This window comes from Anthonomus grandis, chromosome 17, assembly GCF_022605725.1.
Source record: "Anthonomus grandis grandis chromosome 17, icAntGran1.3, whole genome shotgun sequence".
Classification (NCBI taxonomy): Eukaryota; Metazoa; Arthropoda; class Insecta; order Coleoptera; family Curculionidae; genus Anthonomus; species Anthonomus grandis.
In genome coordinates, this window is record NC_065562.1 from 6,975,866 (window position 1) to 7,001,910 (window position 26,045).

Consider the following 26,045-nt stretch of genomic DNA (forward strand, 5'->3'; position numbering starts at 1 on the left):
TGTGGTATGACTAGAATTTCCAAAGAAAAATCAGTAAAAATGTACCTACACACATACAGTTGTACGTCAGCCAAGTAACTGATGAATGATATTCATACTTCATTCATCATTCATTTAACTGATTCCTAAAATGCTATTTTTTTTTATTTTCATTCGCATGAATATTTTTTTTTCTTGTTAATTTAAAAAAAAAATAATAATTAGAAATTTATGATCATGTTGTGATAAATACTACTTCGATTATCGCAATGGATAAAAATTCTCTTTGAAATCAGAATTATTGCCGCATTTAGTTTTCTGCTTTAACGGTTAGAACTTGTTCAGGCCCACTGATCATCCAGATCTACTCTCGGTGTATATTATAAAATATAATATAATAATTGTAAACAATGTGCCTTCTGTTTATGTAGGACAAATCTTATTTAATTTCTCTTCTTCTGTCTGCTGGATTTATACACCTGATAGCCTTTCGACATAACGCTACTATCATCGTTTGGTGATATAAACCTGTACTTACGGCTTTTTATTTTTTGTTTTTTGCTTTTTAAATTTATTTATATCCATTGTTTACATCAATTTTTTTTTTATTTTACTTTTTATTATAACTTTTCTTGAGAGCAAGACATGTTTCATTTTTATTTTAATAATATCTTTTAAAGAGTTTTAAATGTTCTCGTGTAGGTATTTGGTAATATAATTAAATAATTATTCTTACAGGTCAGGCTAACAAAGTTATGATCTATCGTTTTGTAACCCGTAATAGTGTTGAAGAAAGAGTAACCCAAGTTGCAAAAAGAAAAATGATGTTAACCCACTTGGTGGTACGTCCCGGCATGGGTGGGAAAGGCGCGAATTTTACCAAACAAGAACTCGATGATATTTTAAGGTTCGGTACCGAGGAACTATTTAAAGAAGAAGAAGGAAAAGAAGAGGAGGTTACTAAGAGTACTTTTCATTTAAATTGGGTTATTAATTAGTTGTCGTTTATAGGCTATTCATTATGATGAAAAAGCAGTTGATGAACTCTTAGACAGAAGCAAGGAAGGTATTGAACAGAAAGAATCTTGGGCTAACGAATACCTAAGTTCATTTAAGGTCGCAAGTTATGCAACAAAAGAAGGTGAAAACGAGGAGGAAGTTGATACCGAAATTATTAAACAGGAAGCAGAAAACACCGATCCAGCCTATTGGATTAAGTTGTTGCGGCATCATTACGAACAGGTAATATTCTCCTTTAATTTCGCGTTTTAAAATTTACACTTGGCTTATATTTTAGCAACAAGAAGATATTGCTAGAACTCTCGGGAAAGGAAAGCGTGTACGTAAGCAGGTTAATTACAATGATGGTGGAATGACGACGGAGACAAGAGATGATAGTACTTGGCAAGAGAACTTATCAGATTACAATAGGTATGTGAATAATCGTAATAATAATCGGCTTTATTGTGTTCATAGATATAAGGTAGACAAAAGACTAATAAACATATTTTAATGAAAGAAATAGTATTGAAATGAGACGCACTTGTTGAATTATTTTAATAGAAACAAATAATGTTGATCTGACAATATTATGAAAGAGCAGTGGCGTAATAATATAACTGACACTTTAAGTTTTATTTTGTCAACAATTTCATTACCAAGGGTACTTAAAAAATGTAATGCTCAATATTATTCAAACTCATCAGTATTATAGAACTCGAGTATATTCAAATATTAAAGTATCATTTTATTTAGTATTATAGTATTATTGTAACCGCTATATACTCGATGAAACTACAGGTATTTGATTCCTAGATTCCCATGATATTGCATAACCACAAAGTTTACAATCTGTTCAATCAGCAGCTGAATTCGCATGATTGAAACCTTCCTATTATTTATAATAAACCCACAATCTTTAGATCAATATTTTTATATGCACATTATTATCAAACTTTGAATGTATATGTCTTTAATTTAAAGCTAACTATTAAACAACAACTTCAACAAAAAATCATTGGTATCCGCGTTAGACTGTAGGAGTAGATGGGATTTTGATCAGAGACCTTAAGATGTGTTTTCCTTAATGCATAAATCTTTTAACTTCTGTTTATTAGACACTACATATCTAGCATTATGAAAAAAAGTTATTATTAAACCTATTTGCAAAGTTAAAGATCCAGAAGAAATTAAAGATCTAAGGCCAATTATTGCCAATATTGTCCAAATTTTTTTAAAAACATATTTTTCAGCAAGCAGGTGAATTTGTAGATATTAATAAATTAATTCCGTCATGTCAGTCAGGCTTTAGAAGAAACTAAAGCACTATAACAAATCATTGTCATTTAATATCTAATATGTAATATCATGTCTAATATTACATATTAGATATACATTTTCATTCGCAGATATGGTCAATGATGATAGCGTCAACATCGTGAGGTAATTTAATTCTGGTATTAAGACCATTGCTTCATTTTGAGCTTGGTAATCTTCTTTGAAAAGAATAGTTTAAATCCAAATATTAAAAATATTTGGATTTAATGTCAGTGTTAAAAATTTTAAACAATACGACCTCAACTCGCTCACAAAGGCTTCAAGTGACCACTGATTAAGTTTAAACCGAAGGACCAGAACCTGGATTTCTTACAATAGCTCCATATTCTGCAATTTTTGCCTTAGCTAAGGAAACAGTATTTTTATTAATGCCCAATTCTTCTGCGATTCTTCTTATAGGAACTCCATCCATCAGACGAGTGTATATTATCGCTTTTTGTTGCGGAAATAATGTGGGCATTTTGAAAGAACGATTTTGTCGACGCGGCTGTCACCAAATTAAATTAACTTTGACAACATAAAAATATATTATTCTATAATTCTAACAAACCAAGAGATTTGGAGATTTTGCTGTCCCAGTTTTTTTTCGGCACGATCGTACGTTTATACAACTCTTATGGCTTCTTGTGCTATTTTTATTTTCAAACATCACGCACTGCATTTATTTTTTAGTGATTTCTCTGGAGGGTCCGATAAAGATGAAGAAGACGATGAATACGATGAGAAGAACGATGCTGGTGATGTTAACAGGCGAAGTAGAAGGCGCATGGAAAGGAAGGACGAAAGGGATAGACCTCTTCCTCCTTTGCTCGCGAGAGTCGGCGGTAACATTGAGGTATATTTTGTGTTGTTCTTTAAAGTGTTTTTTTATCCATTTTTAATTGCAAATATTCTTACGCTACAAATAATGCTTTTATAGAACTATTAAAACCTTATTCATTTATAAATTTTATATAAAAATGTTTCATGTAAATTGCTTCTTAATGCCTGTTCGTTTTGTAATTCAATTTATATTTAGGTGCTTGGCTTTAATGCAAGACAACGTAAAGCTTTCCTAAACGCAATAATGCGCTACGGTATGCCTCCGCAAGATGCTTTCAACTCCCAATGGCTGGTGAGGGATCTCCGGGGGAAATCCGAGAAAAACTTTAAGGCGTATGTGTCGCTATTTATGCGCCATCTATGCGAACCCGGTGCTGATAATGCTGATACTTTTGCTGACGGAGTGCCGCGAGAGGGACTAAGCAGACAACATGTGTTGACCAGAATTGGTGTTATGTCTTTAATTAGAAAAAAGGTAGGAAACATTTTTTTATTTAGATAGTGGTAGGTTTTTCTTATTGTGAACGTTAAGATCATTTTACGTGGCGAGCAAAAGTGTGGAAAGGTGTTATTTTTTTACTATAATCTTCTTTATTTTCTATCTTATTTACGGCCAAGAGTGTTTTCTGTGTATGTTAAATAACTTGTGGTTTTTTGAAGTATTACTAATTATGTACAAGGTGGATCTAATTCGACGTGCATCATTTGGATTTCGGAAACCGTAAGAAATACAGGGTCCGTTAAATGGACGCAAAGTTGCGTAATTTGGTGCTCAATAAAATGCCGTTTTACGTTTTAAAAAAGTCCGAATTCTTCAGAAGATATTCAAAAAAAAAAACGGGAGTTTTCAATTTTGGTTTTTATTTTTTCCTGGCTTTGTTAAGATAACTCCAAATGAAAAACACATTTTCAATGCCACTTTTTCTGCTCTATAAGTCATTATGATTAAATATTGTATCCGACGTCTCGGCCTCTGGCGACCATCATGAACTTATTTTTTTTAAATACGGACCTGATTTTTTTTTCAATTTAATTAAATCATTTTATCACCACTAAAATATGTAAATATGTAAAATATTTCATATTTAACCATAATACGGCCCTGAACTACATTTTTAGGTGAGAAGGTAAAAAAAGAATAAACTTATTACATTTTCGTGATGTTTTTATTGCAACTCATTGATATCTAACAGCGGCAATTACTTTATTAACAGAAACTTTCATGAATCTTAGACAATATACAAAAAAGTAGACAACAAATCAGCTAGTATACAACAATTTGTATACTATACTATATACTATATTATTACCCACATTAAAAATAAACATAACATAATTTTTATTATAAGTGTTCAAAAAGATAACCTTCTGCCTCAATGCATTTGGTTTTCTGCCTCTTGCTTTGCTTTGTATTTTTTAATCCAGCTCGATGAATTTTCTCGCAGGAATGGCAGCGATTTTCCTTATTAAATTTGGTCGTAGCACTCGGAAGGTCGTGAGGGGCATTTTTAAATAAACGGGTCCTCTAAGATATTCCCAAATAAAATAATCTAGGGGACTAAGATCTGGGCTCCATAGGTGAGCCATCTCACAAAACCATTATAAGGAATTGATTTACTGGCCTTCCATTTCTTGCAATACTGCCAAAGGTTGATTGCCTAGAGCGTCTAAGATATCATTCCTAATCAAATTTAGATATCGTTCGGAAGTTAAGGTCCCACCGTAAATGAAAGGTAATTCAATAATTGCAATCCGCCACATACGAATTCATATATTAAATAAAGTTCTCCCTTGAATTCGTACCTGTTCGTTTATTCTTGGATTCTCAATAGACCAATAATGTTCATTGTTTCTATTGAATAATCCGCTACTTGAGAGGCTTCATTCGTCCGTTCATATTAGATTATTAAGGAAACCTAAATTTTCATCTATTTTTTGAACCAACCAGTTACAAAACTCCAGGCGGTTTTCATTATCTCCTGGCCTGAGTGTTTGACTAACGTGTATTTTGAACGCTTTGTAGCGACGATAATGTAAAGTATTTTGTATACGTTTTCTGGGTTTGTTGAGTTCATGAGCAAACTGTAGTTGATTTCCTCTGATTGTTCTCAACCTTAAATAGAAATCCATTGTAAAGAAAAATAGAAAAATCAAAAATAAACTAACTTCATTGATATTCAATTCAATAGATTCAATGATATGTTGCTCTTCTTCAGCAATTTTAACTTCCAGTTATTCAGGATCCATATTTTATGGATGGTTTATGAAAACTACCATATAGAGACAAATTATTGACTAAAATAGCTGTTGGGGATTCTTGATTTCGCCCCTCAGATATTCCCCTTTAGGATTGAGAAATAACAAGTCTCAATTTTACAGTCTTGTCTTCTTTATTGGGCATTTTGTAACGTATACAAACTACAGAAATTAATAGACAACTTGACTCTTCTGGAATAAGAGAAGAAGGGACGCTCTCTCGCACGTACATGTCATACATAAATCACGGCGACAGATCAGGTGCGCGACCATTGGTTCATGTAAGTCACGAGGTGCGCTCTCTTTCACATTCTAATTAATATAAATTTAGAGGTACGTTGCGCGAGGATAATAATAATAATAATAAACGTCTTTTATTTTACAAACAAATAATTTGCAGTTGTTAGTATCATACATACATTTCACGTTTTCATATTTTATTTGGCAAATAAAATATGTTTATTTCTATTAGAAAAAATAAAAAACTAAAAAAATTAATTGTATCTAAAAATCACATACTTACTTTCTTCCTACACCTTACAGTAATTAATAACAAAAAATAATACCAGTATTATGTTTATTATTATTAAACATCGAATATTTCATAGAAAATTAAAGAAATAAAATCTATTACTATTAGTCATAAAAAAATATGAAAAGAAATAGCAACCCAGTCGAAAACCTCGCTTCCGCCGCCTTAGTCCATATTCCCATGACAAAGCTCAATTGACCAATAAGAAAGTCCGAAAAAGCGAAAACCCAAACGTCTACTACCGACTTGTGAGTGATCGCGAACAAAACGTATGACGATTATATTTCATCTTTTAGTTTTTCCATCACTCGGTCAAAATAATTGGATTATTTTTCTATAATCGGATGCTTATGCTAATGACTGATTTTAATTCTGAATTATCCCATCACTACTTTTAACTGTAGCAACATTAAAGAACTCACTCACTCACTATATAAAACAAAAACTTTTTAAAAATATTGACGTGAAAAGCCAACGAAAAACAAACGCATAGGAAACACCATTTTAAATTAAGACTCTCAACCTGCTTTTGCCCAAATTAGCTCCTACTCTTTATGTCAGTGGCGTATGGATGCGCAACAGAATGTTTACATATTGGAGAATAACTTGTTGCCATATGAAGAGGATCTGCTATTGTGATGGATTTTCCAACAGGATCCTGATCCTAAGCGCACCTCCCGACTAGTTAGAAACTGGCGTTCTCAATATGGCTAGTTTTGCGAGAAGAATAGAATAGATAAAAAAGTTTCAGTCGATTATTGTGGGAAACTAATTGACTTAATTAAAAGGGATACCAAGCAGTCATTATGGCCAAAGGGTATCCGAAAATTTAAGCCTCAGCTTTTCGAGCCGACGTTTCGTATTTGAGCTGTCATCATTAATTACACTACCGCTCAAAAGTATTTGCCCACCATGTATTAAACAGCATACCTATCAACTACGGTTCGTTGAAAAACACTGAGTATTTAAAAATAGTCTTGCAAATAACAAACAATGTAGTGAAAATATGCACTTCTTCTAAAAAACTAATCTGTTACAGCTCGTTTCCGATGAAATTTGAAACATTTAAAGGTGTTTAGTCTTCAAGCATTGATTTTGTGTAACATTGGTAAATAATTTCGCTTGCTTATTGACGATTGTCACCGTTTCTTTGCTGGTTTTTCAACATTCTTTAAAATGGCTAAAACAAAAGAGTTATCGGTAGAAACAAAAGGTATTATCATTGGACTTCATAAGGCTGGAAAGACTAACCGTCAAATTTCGACGGATTTGGGAATTCCAAGGCGGACTGGCGATTATAATGTTGGAAAAGGAAATTCACCAGAGAAGGGACTATTAGCAACAAACCTCGATCGAGAAGGCTAAATGCAACAAGTTCAAAGGAGGATTTAAATATTATAATTACAAGAAAACGCAATAGACGCCCCTGAAATCACAGCAAAAATCAACAAGGAGCGTAAAAAAGCTGTCAGTGTTTCGACAGTAAAACGGCGATTTTATAATGCCGGTCTTAAAGGACGTTAAGCTGTATCAAAACCGCTACTGAAGGATGTTAATAAGAAGAAAAGACTTGAGTGGGCCCAGTCACACAAAGAATGGACCATTGATGACTGGAAGAAAGTTCTCTGGAGTGACGAGTCGAAATTCGAGGTTTTTGGAACGAAGAGGCGAGTTTTTGTTCGTCGTTATGCCAATGAAAGGGTCGCTGAGAACTGTACGGTGGCCTCAGTTAAACACGGTAGTGGTTCGGTGATGGTGTGGGGTTGTTTCGGAGGATCTGCATTGGGCGATCTAATTAGAATAGAGAGAATTCTTCGAAAAGAGGGTTACAAAACAATTTTAAGTGACAATGTACTTCCTTCTGGTACTCGAATAATTGGGGAAACTTCATCTTTCAACGTGACAATGACCCCAAGCACACGTCGAAATTGTGCGAGCAAATAACAAAGGCAACATCTTCTGAAAGTTATCGTATGGCTCCCACAATCACCGGACCTCAATCCTATCGAATTACTGTGGGATGAACTGGATAGACAAGTGCAAAAATCATGCCCCACATCAAAAGAAAACTTGTGGAGGATCATCCAAGAAGAGTGGTACAAGATACCTCAGGAAACTTTGGACAAATTAATTAGAAGACTATCGAAACTCTGTAAAGCTGTTATTAAAAAATCGAGGCGGACATGTAGCTGAATCCAAAATTTGATTTTCTTAAATTTAATTAATTGTAAAATGTATTGTTTATATTCATTTTATTATAAATAAACCGTTTCATAAGAATAACTGATGGGTTTATTATTTTTAGTTATAACTTTAAAACGGTCATATGTGGGCAAATACTTTTGAGCGGTAGTGTATGTTTTTTTTAAACGACCCTGGATTTTTTATTGCAGTTTTTTAGGTAATACTTCTAAACCAACAATGTATCGCATTTATTTTAACAAATCCATCAATATTAATGTATTTTTTCCATAAGAGCTCAAGTGTTATAGAGAGATATAAAAAAATATTTATTATATTATAGAATATTATAATTTTAACAAACACTTTTTGAAGTTTTAAAGAAATTCTTAAAGAAAGTAATCTAAAGGATTTAGGTCGAAGCTTCTAGCGGGCCAACTTGATCTCCAGTGCAGTTGTTAGGGTATAATTAATTTAATAAATTGATGACACATCTTCTATTGTGGGGTGGTACACCATCCTGTTACCACCATAGTTGACATACTACATCCAAACGTTCTTTCATTAACGAATCCATTATATTGCTCCTTATTAATTGTACCACATAAATTAAATGATTGTCGTCACTGAGGTCATACGTCTTGATTCTGACTTGAGTTTTCTATTTACCAATATAATTCATTTGAATTTCTACTTTGTAATGGTTTTAAAACTACAGGGTTTAAGATAATTTGTTTCTCTTCTGGATCGACACGGCTTCCATATTTAAGCCTAAGGCATATCGTAGGGTTTAGGATTTGAAAAATGCCACTTTAATTATGGTACTTATTATCCTCTTGGGATGTCCGTTTTTAACTTTTCATTATTAATGTTTTATTATACAGTGCTTTCATTTCAAAACGACCCACCCTTAATAACTTTCTTAAAAAAAAAAAAAAAAAAAAAAAAAAACACGTCAAAGTTCACACAAATATTCATTATTTCTAGACACTTTCGAACTATTTGCTTACACATTTACCGATTTTATTTTTTTTTGGTACCGTTGAATAGAGAATTTTACGCTGCTTACTATGATGTATCACACGATGGGGGTTCCCATTTGACATATTAAAGTGAGGTTAGCTGGAGGTGACAAAACTTCAGTAAATGCTTAATTAAACGTCCTGTATATCTAATTTGACGTTTTTTTTTTTTTTTTTTTTTTTTAGAAAGTTATTAAGGATGGATCGTTTTGAAATGAGCACTGCATAAAACAATATATTTTTTTTTCTGTCTCTCTCTGAAGCACATAAGTTCTTATGGAAAAAATTCATTAAGATAATTTTTTTGAATGAGTGGAACACATAACGTTTAATAACATAAGAGGCTGATTCTGAAAAAATCCAGGGTCGTATTTAATAAAACCGGCAGCTCGAATACAAAACGTCGGTTTGAAAATCTGAAAACACCATTTTGTAAAACGGAGAAAGTAGCAATAGAATCGAAATAAAATTGTTTTGTTATATCTGTTCAGATAGAGTTAAAATATAAGCATTTGGTTTGAGATTTAAAATAATCACGTCACACGTAAAGACCACAAATTTGGTAAAACTTACTTTTTTACCTTCGGTAAAAATAATTTTTAATTCCTCAGAATGATTATCTTAAAATTACCCATTATTGCTCTTCACTGCCTTTTTAAACCTATTTTTTAATTCTTTTTTTTTTACAGTCGCTAAATATATCGTAATAATAATAAATTGGTTTATTTGACAGTAATAAGAAATAACATAGCAATAATTAGTTCTAATTAGCTATAAAAGGATAATTAAGTGTAGTTATTACCACAAAAAGGTGTTTATGATAGTTTATATGTCTATAAACTCCAAAAAATAAATCAATAAAATTTTTATTTGAAGTTATAACTTAATAATAAGCATAATAATTTATATAATTTTTACTTAGAAGAATGGGGAATATCTGCTATGAAATAACAAACTAACACACGATAAAAGCAACCTTAAATAAAAATAATAAATCGTGTTGAAAATGTTACTTGGCAGTTCAGACTTGTTTTATGAATCTATAAAATTTTTTCATAAACTTTTTCAATTAAAAGGTATATAAGAATATTATACAAGAATGATCTGGTAAATAGACTTGTTTTATATTCATATTTCTATATAATATTTGACCTGGTTTTATCTCATTTTTATATGCCTAAACTTAAATTATGAATATATATTTCTTTTAGGTTCAGGAGTTTGAACACATAAACGGAGACTACAGTATGCCAGAGCTTTACAAAAAGGCGATTGCAGATCAAAATAAAATGAGCAGCAGTAGCGGTGATGCTGATACGCCAAAAAGCGCTACAACGAGCACAAGGTATTAAGAAATTTCTATTTGATTTTTTGGATAAACTGTGAAAAATTAAAATGGAAAATCTTATGTCTAATCTTTTAGGTTGGTTTGTTGTAACGAAATGAGCATATAGTTCTTTTATTTTAAAACGAATTTGCCTTATTAACTTTCTTAAAAAAAGTTAATCTAGATATAACTCATTAGACTTTTTTCTTTAATATTGATGATTTAAGAGACCCAACTTTCTCGGGCATGTAGAGGTATTAGCGGACAAATCCTTGTCAATACTCGTGAGGAATTTCAAAATAGGCTTTAATATTGTCTTTTTAATAACGGCACAAATTTAAGGCGTTTAATGAAAAAAATTCTTTGAACTCAATAAAATGCTTGCTATTAACTTACCTTGCAATTAATTATAAGTCTATTAACTTAATTTTTGTTGGCACCATCGCACAGTGTGAGTTTTTACCATTCTAACTTGCAAAAGATATTAAAAAAAATGATATCGCCAAACACATTTCTTGTTTTAGATATAATCTCACAGATCTATGGTTGCAATTTACAGAAAAATTACAATTTATTTAATAAAAATTTGCAATTTACATAAATCAGCAATTTCTTTGATTTCATCTCTGATATCAGGCACCTTTGCGTGAGACTTTACAATTTCTGGCCATAGGTTTTTCCAGCAGCCATTTAATGTCGATTGTTTAAGTTCACCAATCGATACTTTAATTTTATGTAGGCAATCTGCAATTGCGTATCCTTCCAGCATTGGCTTAATGTTTTTGTAGGGTGACATTTCAAGTTTTCTAACAGCATTTGAACGTGCATCGCGTGTAATAAGCTTTGTAGATGGCAATGATTCCCATGATCAAGAGGCTGTAGGATTGATGTGGTGTTTCGTGGAAGAAGTTCTACTCGAACATTGGGATTTATTTCCTGTAAACGGGCGGCTGGGTGACCAGGGGCATTATCCATGAGTAATAACACCTTAATTTTAAGATTTGTTGACGTCAAATAACGTTTAACCTTAGATATAAAACAGTTCGCAAACCAGTCTAAGAAAATGTCTCCCGTTACCCATGCATGGCCATTGGCACGCCAAAACACAGGCAATTTATTTTTATCTTTGTTTTTTAAAGCACGGGGATTCAATGACTTGTACGCTAATAAAAGCTTAACCATACAATCACCAGAAGCATTTGAACAAAGCAAAAGTGTGAGACGATCCTTTGCTACTTTAAAGCCCTGTGCGGTCTTCTCCTCTTTGATAAAGATGTACGGTTTGGCATCTTTTTCCAAAACAAGCCAGTTTTGTCCGCCTTAAAAACCTGCTCAGGTTTAACCTTCTTCTTCAATGATTTTTAAAAGTTACCCAGGATATTCCCTTGCTGCATTAATATCTGCTGAAGCTGCTTCCCCTTGCAGTTTAAGATTATATAGGCTATGACGACTTTTAAATCTTTCAAACCACCCTTTACTAGCCAAAAATGTTTTTGAATATATGTTTGATGACAGTGGCTCATCATCTACGAAATTCTCGTACAGGCGTGTCGCTTTATCGCTAATGAGAGCTGAACTAAGAGGTGCCCGCTTTTTATTTTGATCAAAATAGAATAGAAAGCTTTTTCCATTTTTTCAATAGGGCCACTTCTCGTATGCCCAGCCACTTTTGCACATTTAGGAGCATTAGATTGTAAACTATTTTATAAACGAATTTTGTCTTTATTTTGACGGATAGTACGCACAGACGACTCATTCATTTTATATTTTCTTGCAATCGATGCCACAAGCTCTTTCTTCTCCAAAGCATTCAAAATTGCACCTTTTTCAATTCAACGTTAAAACCTTCTTGCTTCTTTTAGGCGTTATTGCGTTTAGTTTTTTTATTTTTAACTGCATTCATCGTTAAAGTAGACACTGGACTGTACGTATTCCAACAGATGTATACAAGCACAAGCAGACGATAGGCGGGGAGCAACCGCGTATAAGTGAACCGCGTAAAAAAATCACTGGAGTCAAAAGCGCAAACGCGTATAAGCGAAACCTCGTATAAATATGCCGCGTAAAACGAGGGACGCCTGTAACTAATTTTATAAGTGAGGCTAAAGTTCGCGAGGCAAAACAAACAATCGCGAAAACATAAATAGATCCTCTTAATTTCAAAATTACGGAGTGAAGTTAAAATCTTACGCGTTCTTGCAACATTTAAAAAATAATAGTAGGTACGCGTCTTTTACTTTATTTCAGTCCTTCCTAATTATCCTAGTTCATAGTTTTTGTTTAACAAATAACCTTAATATGGTGTGAAAGTGCGTTTTGAGAAAAAAATACCGATCTCACATTTATCAAACAATAAATACCATACCTAATCTGCAATTCCAGACCAATATAATTCACCCCCTCTTTAAAAAAAAAACTGCTGCAGGTTTTTAAACATATAAAACAAAAAAAATATTTTTTTAAAGTTTCACACTGGTTGAGCCCCTTAAACCATTTCGACTTTCACAAAATGAACTTTGAAAACTATATTGAAAAGCTTGAGTTCATTTTAAAATAAAGATATTATTTAATTGCGTTGGGTTGGGGTAATATTGAATAAACAGTGATGGAAAATTCTCGAGAATGAATAATCGGAAAGTAATTAATTTTTTAATAATGAGAAATATAATAGGAATACATTTAAAGATGAAATAGGGTATTAAAGATCATGAAATTATACATAAAATTATGAGAAGTAACAACAGTGTTTTTCATGTAACAAATTTTGCTCTACTTAGTTACTGTGTCTTCTTCCAAATTAGCACAAAAACAATTAATAATAAGACTGTAAATACCTTAGTGACTCGTGGGATTTATCTTCGACTTACAAATTCAACGCTCACTCGTTAGAATTCGGAGATTTTATCTAAAATTGTAAGATTCCTGCCAAAGCGAAAAAGCGACACTCGTGCTAATGGGTGAGTTCCAATGGGGAGGTTAAGAGAAATTGACAGTAACAGGACATATTGTTGAGCACTGGTTTCTGTTGAACCGGCTATTACTAAATATTTAGAAAACCCAAAAAATGTTTTTTTTTCCTCAGACATAACAGACATCCAAGATAAATGTGCTAAATTCCTAGGAATTGCCATTGATCCCAGGTTAAAATAGGAATTTCACATTGAAACTGTCTACAGACTGAGTAGAGTATTTCTTCCGTGGAACTTTAGGGGTAGAGTTAGAAATATTTTTCTACATCTGTAATTTTATACGTTTTCTTTTAATATGCACCTGCTTTAGTTTTTTGTTTTGACAACTTGGGTCTTGTCGGGCAATAATATTTAGTTTCTGGATCTGAGTCATCTGAGTGATGCTTGTTCATAGATGCATCATCCATACTTCTAGAAAATCTACCATACATTTCTTTAGATCTCAATTGAGAGATTCATGTGTATTGTCTCAGTTCTATTTTTTAGGTTAAGTGGTATTATATTTTTTTATTTAACTTTATTACTTTAATTTTTAATTATTATTATTATTAATTATTTTGAATTAAGTTGAATTTAAGTTGATGGGCTCTACAGTGTCTTGATCAACTAAACTTCACCTTGTTTTAAATTTCAAAATATTTCGTTCTTTTCATTTTATAAAAAATAAGAAATATTAATAATATCGATGCAAAGCTTATGCATGAGCGAATCAATATATAATGAAATAGTAAAACTTGGTTTCCTCGGATTTAACTTGACTAATTTTTTTTTCCATTAAATTATTAAAATTGCATTTTTATTACGTAGTTCTTTTCATCTCATAGGACAACCATAATTTTATTACGATACTCCAAGATACTTAAGCCTTAGTTGCATTTACATATCAAAAAATAGGAAAAGTATAGAATATTTCATTATCCTCCCTATAATTTCATTATACCCGCTAATATCGATACAATTTGACATATTAAAGGAAAACTGTGCACCCAAAGTTCATGAAAGCCATTAAGATATATCAGTGTCTTTCTAAAATTCACCTATTTTTCCAATTAAATTACATAATTCGCAGTTTTTATTTTCCTGCCACATTAAACGCCACAAGATAAAAGTCCGCAATATTAAAACGCTATACCTGTATATAAAGAAATTCAGACCTTTTTTACCGCTTTATATTATTAGAGTTAAGTTTGCGATAATTTTATTAATTTTTGAGCATAACTAATTGGATTTGATTGTTGTTTAAATAGGTGGATGGGTGCCACGGTCGGCGGATTTAAAGCCTCTAGATTTGTATTTTGAGGGTTGATTGATATATAAAATATTTAGGATAAGTTATACTCTATTTCAGAAGTGTGTAGAGCAATAAAACCTCATTAGGTATGCAAAAGTGGTACCTGGTGATCCACCAATATTTTATGCCACTACCTTAGTTGGGTATTAGTTTCAATGTAAAATTCTTTCTTTTCGTTGATTGCAGGTAGTGCCACCCGGTTTTGGGTCAATTTATGAGTTTTGCCCATTGTTACCCACTGATAAACATTGAAAACGGTTCGCCAAAGGCGTGCAACTGGGACTTGTTTTTTACCTTATAATTAATGGACTTAAATGCTATTTTATTTTAGAAAGTTACTTTTGTTTAAATGGAATAATATATTTTTTTCACAAATTTATTGAACATAATATGTAGAGTAAAACAGTTGAAAATGTCACTTTTGGATCTGGCACTTTTTGAACAGTGTATAACAATTTTAAATTATAATAGATTGTAGTCTTCTTCGTCATCTGACGAACTGTCATCACCTCTTGACATTATAATTAAAGGATCGACTGTCTGATCGATGAGGTTGTCAAGATCCCACATTTTGTCCTCTTGCTTAATTACATGCTGGACTGCTTTTCGCCAATTCTCTGGTGTCGCTTCCGTAATGGCTTGATCAAACAGTAGCTTAACATCTTTCATTTTAAAAGTCGTGTTTTGTCTTGCTACAAATCCTTTTACCTGCGCCCATATCAGTTCTATAGGATTTAGTTCGCAATGATATGGCGGTAAGCGCAGTACAGTTATATTATATTTTTCGGCTATATCTTCCACGGCGTATTTCATGAAACGAGTTTTGTGTAAGTTTGCTATTGCCAGCAGTTCTTTTTTTATCAAATTTGCTTCAAACGCAATACCTTTTGCAGTCAGCCAATCGATAATTTCTTGCTTTCTCCAACTTGAAGTTGGCGTCTTCTCTATTCGCCGTGAATGATAGCTTGCGTTATCCATAACCACCACCGAATTAGCCGGAAGAAATTTTATCATTTCACCAAAATAGTCCTCGAAAACGTCTGAGTTCATGTCTTCATGGTAATCTCCTGTGCGAGTCGACTCAAAGGTTAGCAGACCTTCTTTTAAAAATCCCTCTTCGCTTCCAATATGTGTGATTATAAGTATTTTTCCTTTTCCCGAAGGTACTTTAATACCCGTAGACAGGGTTTCTATGAAAACTTGGCGAGCACTGGTTATATTTTTGTCTTGCCACATTTTTTGGACTATATAACCTTCGTTAATCCACGTCTCATCAAGATAAAAAACTTTCTTTTGCTCCCTGCGGTACTGCTTGATACTTCTCAAGTATTGTCGTCTCCAACAAACAATTTCGTCGCTCTTCAGTAAAAGTGCTTTGCGGTTATGCTTTTCCCAGGCAAAATCCATATTTTTTAAAGTTTTCTACTTATCAACGGAATACTGTCATCTCGGCCAAGCTCCATTAAAATTTTGTCTAGGGTGGGTATTTCCTTTTTAAAATAAAAAGAGTGAACTTTTCTTCGAATTATACATTTAGCATTTTCATCAAGGACTTTTGTAGGTCGTCCTGGCTTTTGCTTGGGAGATTCCACTTGACCTGATACTTTTCTTTCCCGCAACAATTTGAAAATGGTGGACTTTTCAATTCCACTCATTCGAGAACATTTTTCAACAATTTCTTGCACAGTAAAACTAGGGTAATCGTGTTTTATGCAATCATGTACATTTAAAATAATAACTTTTTCACTCAGCGATAGTGGAGAATTTTTAGTACATCTTTTCGTTGGACTGAATACCTCCATTTTTTAAATATTGGGATAATAATATTGTGATTACACTACAGCGTAGCAGTGACTACTAACGTTTAAAATATGATTTGGAAAGATGAAAGTATTTATAGTCTGTATATATTACCTGACCCCATTTTTGCATGTTACAAAGCGTTAAAAGATAGGTACCTATACAAAAGGATTAAAAGTATTTATTTAGTATTTAATCTTTTTCAAAATATAGGCATTTAATCCGTGAAAATTAAATTCATAAATATTATAAGTACCTGCGCCTATGAACTACCACGAAATGTAGCCAAACAGAACGGAATTCCCCAGTTTATTGCTCTATACACTTCTGAAATAGAGTATAGAAGAACATAGTTTACCTTAATATTTTTTAATTTTTAAAAGTAAAAAAAAGTTTTCAGAAAGTTTTTTATTTAAACTTTTAAATTTAATTTAAACTTTTTTTTTAAGTTTTTTTTGTTTGCAAATAATAATAATAACTGCTATTATAATTAAAATTATTACAAACGGACGAAGTTGAAACTTAGCATCCGTTCTTAATCTAAACTAAACTTGACAACTTATTTAATAACGAGAAATAAATTTTTTATACAAAAATAATTTTAATTAATCTCTATATGAATTTCAAGAGAACTTTAGTAATTTCTTTTAAACTTTAGCTTTGTAAGTACTTTTAAATTATCTGGAACCTCGTTACAATCGACAGAGCGAAAATTGGTGTTTCAGTTTAAGGAATAATAGTTTCTGGGATAAAAAAAAATATACTAGGTGAATTGGCTAAAGCAATATACATACGGTTGTACAAAGAATGTGTATTTTTTAAATCATAGTAATTTGTCCGATATGCCCTCTTTCTTCGCTCATTTTTATGTTTATTTCGGTTTCTGTAAATGCGAAGTAATAGAACAAAAAAAATAAATGGTAGTTTAGAAAACTCTCGGCGATAATTCCCTGACTGAGAATATTCTCTTTTTACATCACTAAGAATAAATATAAAAAAAAGGAAACAAAGTAAAAGAAAAATATACCAAATTAGAGTTTTCTTTTTGACAGTGCAACACCCGCTACCAGTGCTGCTCCGAGTCCAGCGCCAAACGCCTCAGGAGAGACATCAGATAAGGACAAACCGGAAAGTGACGATACTAAAGAGAGCGAAAGTAAACTTGAACTTAAAACTGAAGTTAAAGAAGAGGAAAAGGAAAAAACTGCCGAAGATGCATCGAGCAAAACTTCGGAAGATAAAGGAGAGACAGTAAAAGAACCAAAAGACGAACCCAAAGATGAAGTAAAATCTGATGGTGACAAAATGGAGGTGTCAGAAGTGAAAAAGGAAGAATCAAGTGAAGTAAGTAAGGGTTTTTTGTAAAATTAATAGATATTGTCATGGGTTCTTTAAGGAGTCCAAATCGTCAGAAAAAGCCGTCGAAATTAAAGAGGAGTCAAAAGAAGAAATTTCTGAAGAAGAAACCAAGACGGAAGATGAAAAGAAGGAAGATGAAAAGGCAACAATTAAGAAAGAAAAGGATGATGAAGTCATGGTCATTGAAGATGACAAGGTAAGGACTGAGATTTTTAACATCAAGACACTAATATCATAAGATATACAGTATCGGACAAAATTGAAGCAACTTTTAAAAACCTATTAGTTGATCCATATACAGGGTGTTACTTAAAGGTATGTCATAATTTAAAAGGGACCGATTTTAAGTCGAAAAGTTCATATAAACATGGGTCCTAAAATGCCTAGTTTTTAAGATACAGGGTGTTAAAGTTTTTTTTTTTTTCGTTTTTAATAAATTTTTCAAATACGGTTTAAAATATTGAACTGAATTTTATAGGATATTAAGGCATAAAAACACATTTTTTAGATGTTCACCTACTTTTTTTTAGCAACCAGTGGCGTACCTATGATGAATTTTTAATACAATTTTTCAAAAAAAATACTACGCCATTGACTGAAAAAATTATGATTTTATCTTAATTATCAATCAATTATAAACAAAACATTCCGCCATGACGTTTGCCGTAAATCTTACCGTTTGGGTGTAATCGTTAATTAAAAAAACGTCTTTTATGCATAAAATGCATCTTTAAAAATTATGGAAATAAATCAAGTTAGCTTTGCTCGTTGCCAGAAATTGTTTTTTGTTGTTTTAAACATTGTGACACTTGCGTTAGTGATTATTCTTGATAGTTTGTTTTTAGTACCCTTTGGATTTTAAAACGTGAATTGTACTATTTAAAAAATGGTAGATTATTCTAATTTGGAAATGACGCAAATGCATTTCCTTTATGGACTTGCCAATGGTAGTGATGCGAAGAGTCCGGATGAATCGTCCGTTCAATCCGAATATCAAATTATTCCGAATCAATCCGGATATCTAAATCGTCCGGATACACGCCGCCCGTTCGACCGACAATGAAATAAAAGCTTGTACGAGGCTCACGAAGTTCCACGTTCCACCGGCTAAGAGAATTCGAATTAAATCGTCCGGACAAATAACCCGGCAATCGGCAATATCGTCGCGGGGCCTTGTGTAAATATTGCTTTATCTATCCTTATTGTACTCATTTAGAAACATAAGAGACAATACGAGAACGCCCAAACTTTTTAAGGGTCGCCTGACCTTCAGAAGTTTTTTTGTAAACAAAGCATTTTTGTATTGATATTTTGCATCGTTTAAAATACACTTGATTTATTACATACATAATTAGCTATTTTAGTTTTAACATCATGTAGAAATCCGTAAAAACGAAATGTCTAATGGGTTGCATAATGCATACCTTATATTCGAAAAACAGCTATAAAAAACGTTTATCGGACGGTCGAGCATCGAGCCCGAAGGCCAAAACATGGCATAATTTGCCGAACGGGCGAGACATCGAGCGGATGAATTAATCCGGATGAAAAAACCGAATTTTCAATTCATCCGAATCAATATTTTCCGGATATTGAATTAATCCGGATTTTTACAACACTAGCCAATGGTAATACTATGGAGGCACGGCGTTTGTATCAAGAAAGGTATCCTAATCGCGCTGTCCCAGATAGAAGAATATTTATAAACATTCATCGTCGTCTGGCTGAATCTGGGAGTTTTAAGGCTAATTTTGCCGAGGGAAGGCCCCGTACAGTTAGGACACCGGCAGTTGAAGAGACTGTCCTACATGCAGTCGAAGAGGATCCGACCACAAGTACACGAAAAATTGGCATGATATTGAACATCTGCTACAAGACGTTATGGGAAATTTTAAGGGATTCTTTGTTATATCCTTTTCACATACAAAGGGTTCAGGCATTGCTTCTTAGAGATTATGAACCGCGTACGCAATTTTGTAGATGGTATCTCCAAAAAGTAACACAAAATCCTCAATTTGGTGCGAACATCTTGTTTACGGACGAAGCTAATTTCTCCAGAAATGCAATAATCAATTTCCATAACAATCATTACTGGGCTCAAGAAAACCCTCATGCGATTACAGAGACACATTTTCGGGAACAATTTTCAATAAACGTTTGGATCGGTATCGTATCCGATCGTTTAATTGGACCATCTTTTTTACCAGGACGCCTTAACGGACAGAATTATTGTAATTTTCTCCAAAATGATTTGCCTTTGCTTTTTGAAGATGTTCCTCTTCAGTTACGGCAACAACTTTGGTTTATGCATGATGGTGCTCCAGCCCACTTTAGCATATTTTCTCGTGAGCATTTAAATAGAGTCTACCGAAATAAATGGATAGGCCGTGGAGGACCACAGTTTTGGCCACCTAGATCACCTGACTTAAATAGCCTAGATTTTTTTTTGTTGGGACACCTAAAAACATTGGTTTATCAGACACCAATGAGCTTGGAAACGATAATTCGATTATTTTTTAGTAAAAAAGAGCAGGCTCCAACTTAAATTTAGCTTTTATTTAAGTTCTCTAGCATTTATAGTTACTTCACAATTAATTTTCAAAGTTCGAATAAATACGCCATGTTTAATTTTTTCCTTGTACCAGCGCGGCCGGGATGATACGTCACAGGCGCCCAAGTGGACGCGACGACCGACGCTAGCATGTCGACCGCGCACGCTGCTTTGTTAATATTATTATGCATGTTTTTGCTGTTGTTTGTGTTTTTCAAAATGTCTGCTCCACATACCTGTTATAAATATTGTATTGTATTTTAATAAGTTCATATGTAGTTCATATATTCAAGGAAAATGGTTGGACCGGTATTAGCCTATATTTACAATGTTAACGAAGTGAGCCGAATTTTTCTCGCATTATGGTGACACGCTTACTTGTTTTTGAGTGTATTTTAAGAGATTCTTGGTTTTTTTTAAGTAAAATTTTTGGTTAAATCTATACTTTTTGGATATTACATCAAAGTGGGATGTTCAGTGTTTTGATTTAAATTTCGTACGAAAAATAATTGCCAGATGACATTTTTGCAGATTTGGTGGCAAGCAGCTCGTTTCAGGTGCGTGATTACAGGTCCACTCATTTTCCTTGTCTAATAAAAATGCTTAGTTTTTGAAAAACAGGGTGTCAAAGTAAAAGTTTATTTTTAATTATTTATGAATAGAATTTATAGTTTTAAAATATACGTTTATATAATGGGTAAGTTGTCTGACTGACCACGAACAAATCCCTGTTCCACTGTAATTAGTCAACAAGCAAAATACGTCAATAATAAAAGTTAAAAGTCAAAATGTCAACAAACAAAACCACCCTATCAAAATAACGCCTGGGCACTAGGCTGTGGCTGGCTGGCTAGCGAGCGCTCTATAATACACCGTCGCGTCGCGTCGGCGTCTATGACGTAGCGCGTAATTGGGACGGAATCTCGGGAGGTATAAAAAACCCCAGACTAGCAGCCTTATAACTTTGCAAATACTTACCCTAACAACTTGAAATAAACGTCATTGTTCTTATAAACTTATGTTGTATTTATTTTTGGGAAAATATATATATATTTTTTTAAATTTTCCAAGCCCATTGTGACATTAGAAGAAATAGAATTATTGACGGATGTGAAACTATACGAAAAACGCCTGGAATTTTCGAAAGAGTTCGTGATTCTATGAGAAGAAGAGCAGAAGCCTGCATAGAGGCAAGAGGTGGTCATTTCCAACATTTGTTGTACATTATGTATGTATGTATTGTATTTAATTGTTGTTGCTTTTTGTTCACCAGTTTGTAAAAAATAGCTTGAAAATAAATATTTGAAAAATGTACCTAATAAAAACTGAAAATAAAATCAAACTTAACACAATCAAAAATAATCTTTAATGTCAACAACAAAAAAACAGTTGCTATCAACGAGCAAAGCTAACTTGATTTATTTCCATAATTTTTAAAGATGCATTTTATGCATAAAAAGATGAGGATGTTTATATGAACTTTTTGACTTAAAATCGTTCCAGGAATGTCCCTTTTAAATTATGACATTGCTTTAAGTAACACCCTGTATAGTAATGTGTTTATATTTAGTTTGACCATCGAATCGTTTATCTTCGTAAATAATTTCAACATTCCAAAATATGCTGATAATTTTTTCGGACAAAATTGAAGCAACTTTTCCAAAAATGTAATATTATTAGTATTTTGTTAAGAGTGAAAGTGTAATATTCACATTCCTTCTTATTTAAGTATGCCTCGTGGAATTAATTATTTAATTGATCTAAAAGAACGCATTAGAAATGCGTATATAGCAGGTGTCTCTCAAAGCAATTTTCTGTCGGAAAAAGATGTCGTTTCAAAAACTATTAAGAAATATCGAATTCGTAATGTAATAAACCTTAAAAGAGGTGGCCGCTACAGAAAAACCTCTAAGAAACTAGACCGGCGTATAAAGAGGATAAGTCAAAGTGATCCTAAAATGTCAGCTCCACAAATGTTGGCCAATCTGAAAGGTGTTAGCGTGTCCTCAAGAACAATTCTATTTGAAACAATTCTAAACTTTGCTTTCAAAAAAAAATAGGGACAGTAGGTTACTTTTTACCTTTTCATCGTAACTGGACTGCCAAAGGCTGGAGAAAAGTGTTGTTTTCTGACGAATCAAAATTTTGCATTTTCGGTAACGATGGTGTGGGATGGATACATCGACCAGAAGACAAAAGACTACATACTAATATGTTAATGTATTAGTATGTAGTCTTTTGTGTAATGTATGTATTAATATGTTAACCCGGCAGTAAAGCATGGATGAGGTAATATAATGGTGTGGGGTTGCTTTTCTGCATATCATATGGAGCCATTATATAAAATTTGCGGGAAAATGGACCAATTCGAGTATCGAAGCCTCCTCGAAAATGTTATGCTGCCCTATGCAGAATGGGAAATGCCGTTACAATTCATGTTCCATAATGACGCCGATCCTAAACATACCGCCAAAATTGTAAAGCAATAGTTTACGGAAAACAACATTAAAGCTTTGAAGTGACCTCCTCAGTCACCGGATCTGAATCCGATAGAAAAATTGTGGAAAATCGAATTCAACCCAAAAATATCAGAAATGCAGCACAATTACTGATTGATGATGTGTTATCAATAATTTATTTGATTGAATTTGTGCTTTTATTTTGTAAAAATACCAAAGTTGTTCCAATTTTGTGGCGCTCTTACTAAGTTTTTTGAGATAAGTTCATATATTTACATAAAAACTCTAATTAATAAACGTTAAATATTGTGTATTTATATTTCTTTTTAAAGGTGTTTTCTCTCTCTAAATAGTCGTGGCTTCAATTTATTAAAGTTTGCCTTTTCTGAACAAAATAATCAAAAGTTGCCTCAATTTTGTCGGTTACTAGGGCAGCGGTTACGGTTACAGGGGCGTAATCCTTGTATGAAAATAAGGCAAAAAGTTCATATTAATATGGGTCCGAAATTGCTTCCTAAGGGAGCTACGCCCCTTTGAATAGGACCCCTTGAAGACAATTTTTTCTCTATAACTTTAAAACCCTTTAGAATTAAATTTTGAAAATTGGTGTACTGCATAAACATTTCGTTGTGAATAAGATTCTAAATTCAAATTTTTTAAATTTTATTTAGGTGCGTCATATGCGGGGGTTGGTAAGGGTAAAAACATCCCTTTTTCTTTTACTCTTTAGGTTATTGTGATTTTGTTTGAAAATTATAAAATTTTAGAGTCTTATACGTAAAAAAGGTACTCTTAGTTCAATTCGATAGAGCGTACCATTTACGAGATAAGCTACTTTGAAAATGTTCTGATTGCCTATGTTTATTGATGAAAATTAATTCGCATTACGATCGACAAAAAAGACACTTTTTACTCACATTTTATTCAACAATTTATAGAAAGTGTTCAAAATTATTACCATTCGCGTCACGGCAAGCTCTTAATCTTTTTATTAGATTATGGTGCACACGTGGTAGAATTCTTGGATTGTTTTTAATTGTCTGAAATCCTTCCTCTATTCTTTGCCTGAGAACATCAATATTGGGTATAGGGCGGGAATAAACTAGTTGTTTTAGGTGTCCCCATAAATAAAAATCAAGGGGGTTTAGGTCAGGAGACCGTGGTGGCCATGGCACTGGACCCCCACGACCTATGCAGCGGTTTTGATAGGCATTACTTAAATGTTCTCTAGCGAGAATGCTAAAATGTGGGGGAGCACCATCGTGCATAAACCACATTTGTGCTCGTAATTGAAGTGGTAGATTTTCTAATATTTGTGGTAATTCATTCTGTAAAAAAATTGTGTAAATTTGTCCATTAAGTCGTTGCGGCATAAATACAGGTCCTTTTAAATGCCCATCGATTATTCCCGCCCACACATTTAAACTAAACTGCTGCTGATGTGCCTTCTGTACCGTAGCATGGGGATTCTCATCCGTCCATAGGTGGTTGTTGTGGAAATTTGATAATTCCGTTTCTTGTGAAGCCGGCCTCGTCAGTAAATAAAATTTTCTTCTCAAAATTTTCAAAAGCAACGCGGTTTTCTTCTAGCCAATTACAGAAGTGTACACGAGGAAGGAAATCTCGCTCTTCCAAAGTCTGAACCCGTTGAATATGATAAGGGTAGAGTAACATATCGTGCAAAATTCTCCATACGGTTGACTGACAGGACCCTTCTTGATTTGCGATGATGCGAGTGCTCAAAGATGGATCTTCTTCAATACGATCTAGCACGCGTTCTTCTAATGCTAGGGTTCTGGCATTTCTTGGTCGCCCAACAACTTCCTGTCTTTGAAATGTTCCTTAAGAAAAATTTAAGTAGATATTATGCGATATTACTCACATTTTTGAATTTACCTGTTTCCTTTAAATTACGATCTACTCTTGCGAAAACCGTACGGTGTGGCACTCGTCGATTAGGAAATGCCTCATGATACAATTGTCTTGCTTCAACACAATTACCAAATGCTCTTCCAAACATAATGTGAATATCAGCTTGTTCTTGATACGTAAAATCCATGTTTGCTTTTTTAAACTTAGAAACACAAAGTACCAAACTCAACAAAGGCAATGAATGCCCTTCTTATTAATAATAAATAGTAATTTGTAAAACACTCCATGAAACTAATTTTACTTTGACAAAGTAAATTGTATTTTAAAAAGACATTTATCAGTCATTTAAATGCCAAAAACCAAAAAACAATCGCCAACTTCGTTTTAAATGCGTATCCAGTAATTTTATTATGTATTAAACATACGCAATCAGAAAATTTTCAAAGTCGATTTTCTCGTAAATGATACGCTCTATCGAATTGAACTAAGAGTACCTTTTTTACGTATAAGACTCTAAAATTTTATAATTTTCAAACAAAATCACAATAACCTAAAGAGTAAAAGAAAAAGGGATGTTTTACCCTTACCAACCCCCGCATGTGACGCACCTGAAAAAAATTTAAAAAATTTGAATTTAGAATCTTATTCACAACGAAATGTTTATGCAGTACACCAATTTTCAAAATTTAATTCTAAAGGGTTTTAAGGTTATAGAGAAAAAATTGTCTTCAAGGGGTCCTATTTAAAGGGGCGTAGCTCCCTTAGGAAGCAATTTCGGACCCATATTATATGAACTTTTTGCCTTATTTTCATACAAGGATTACGCCTCTGAAAGGATGCCGCTTACTTTTGAATCACCCTGTATAAATTGACCTGCCACTTTATTTAAATTATATTAATTTTTTTCTATTGAAGCTTTCAAATGAAAACTGTAAAAAAACTATAACTTTCAATATTCTCATGATTGATGAGACTCGTGAAAAGGGTTTCTGTTCACTTGAAAAAATGCTTTTTGTTAACATAAAATTTATTGCCCCTTACGTTTTTAGCCAAAAGAAATTAAAAAGGAAATCGAAACGCCGGATAAGAGGAAGTTTATGTTCAATATCGCAGACGGCGGTTTTACAGAGTTGCACACGTTGTGGCTTAACGAAGAAAAAGCTGCCACGCCCGGTAGAGAGTACGAAATTTGGCACCGTCGCCACGATTATTGGTTACTCGCTGGTATTGTTACTCATGGATATGGAAGGTAAGCTAAGTGGTTTTATTTTATTTGGTCTTACGTCAT

General features: G+C 33.0%; 1 protein-coding gene across 1 annotated transcript in view; it reads left to right on the forward strand.

The window, feature by feature from the left end:
• The window catches only part of LOC126746628 (chromodomain-helicase-DNA-binding protein Mi-2 homolog), a 175,347-nt gene that overhangs the window by 114,120 nt on the left and 35,182 nt on the right, over positions 1-26,045 (forward strand). The window contains exons 20-28 of the mRNA XM_050454957.1: positions 718-935; positions 991-1,221; positions 1,277-1,410; positions 2,989-3,151; positions 3,335-3,613; positions 10,341-10,474; positions 17,569-17,860; positions 17,913-18,071; positions 25,807-26,006. Coding sequence (XP_050310914.1) covers positions 718-935; positions 991-1,221; positions 1,277-1,410; positions 2,989-3,151; positions 3,335-3,613; positions 10,341-10,474; positions 17,569-17,860; positions 17,913-18,071; positions 25,807-26,006 — 1,810 coding nt within the window. The remainder of the gene's footprint in view (positions 1-717; positions 936-990; positions 1,222-1,276; positions 1,411-2,988; positions 3,152-3,334; positions 3,614-10,340; positions 10,475-17,568; positions 17,861-17,912; positions 18,072-25,806; positions 26,007-26,045) is intronic.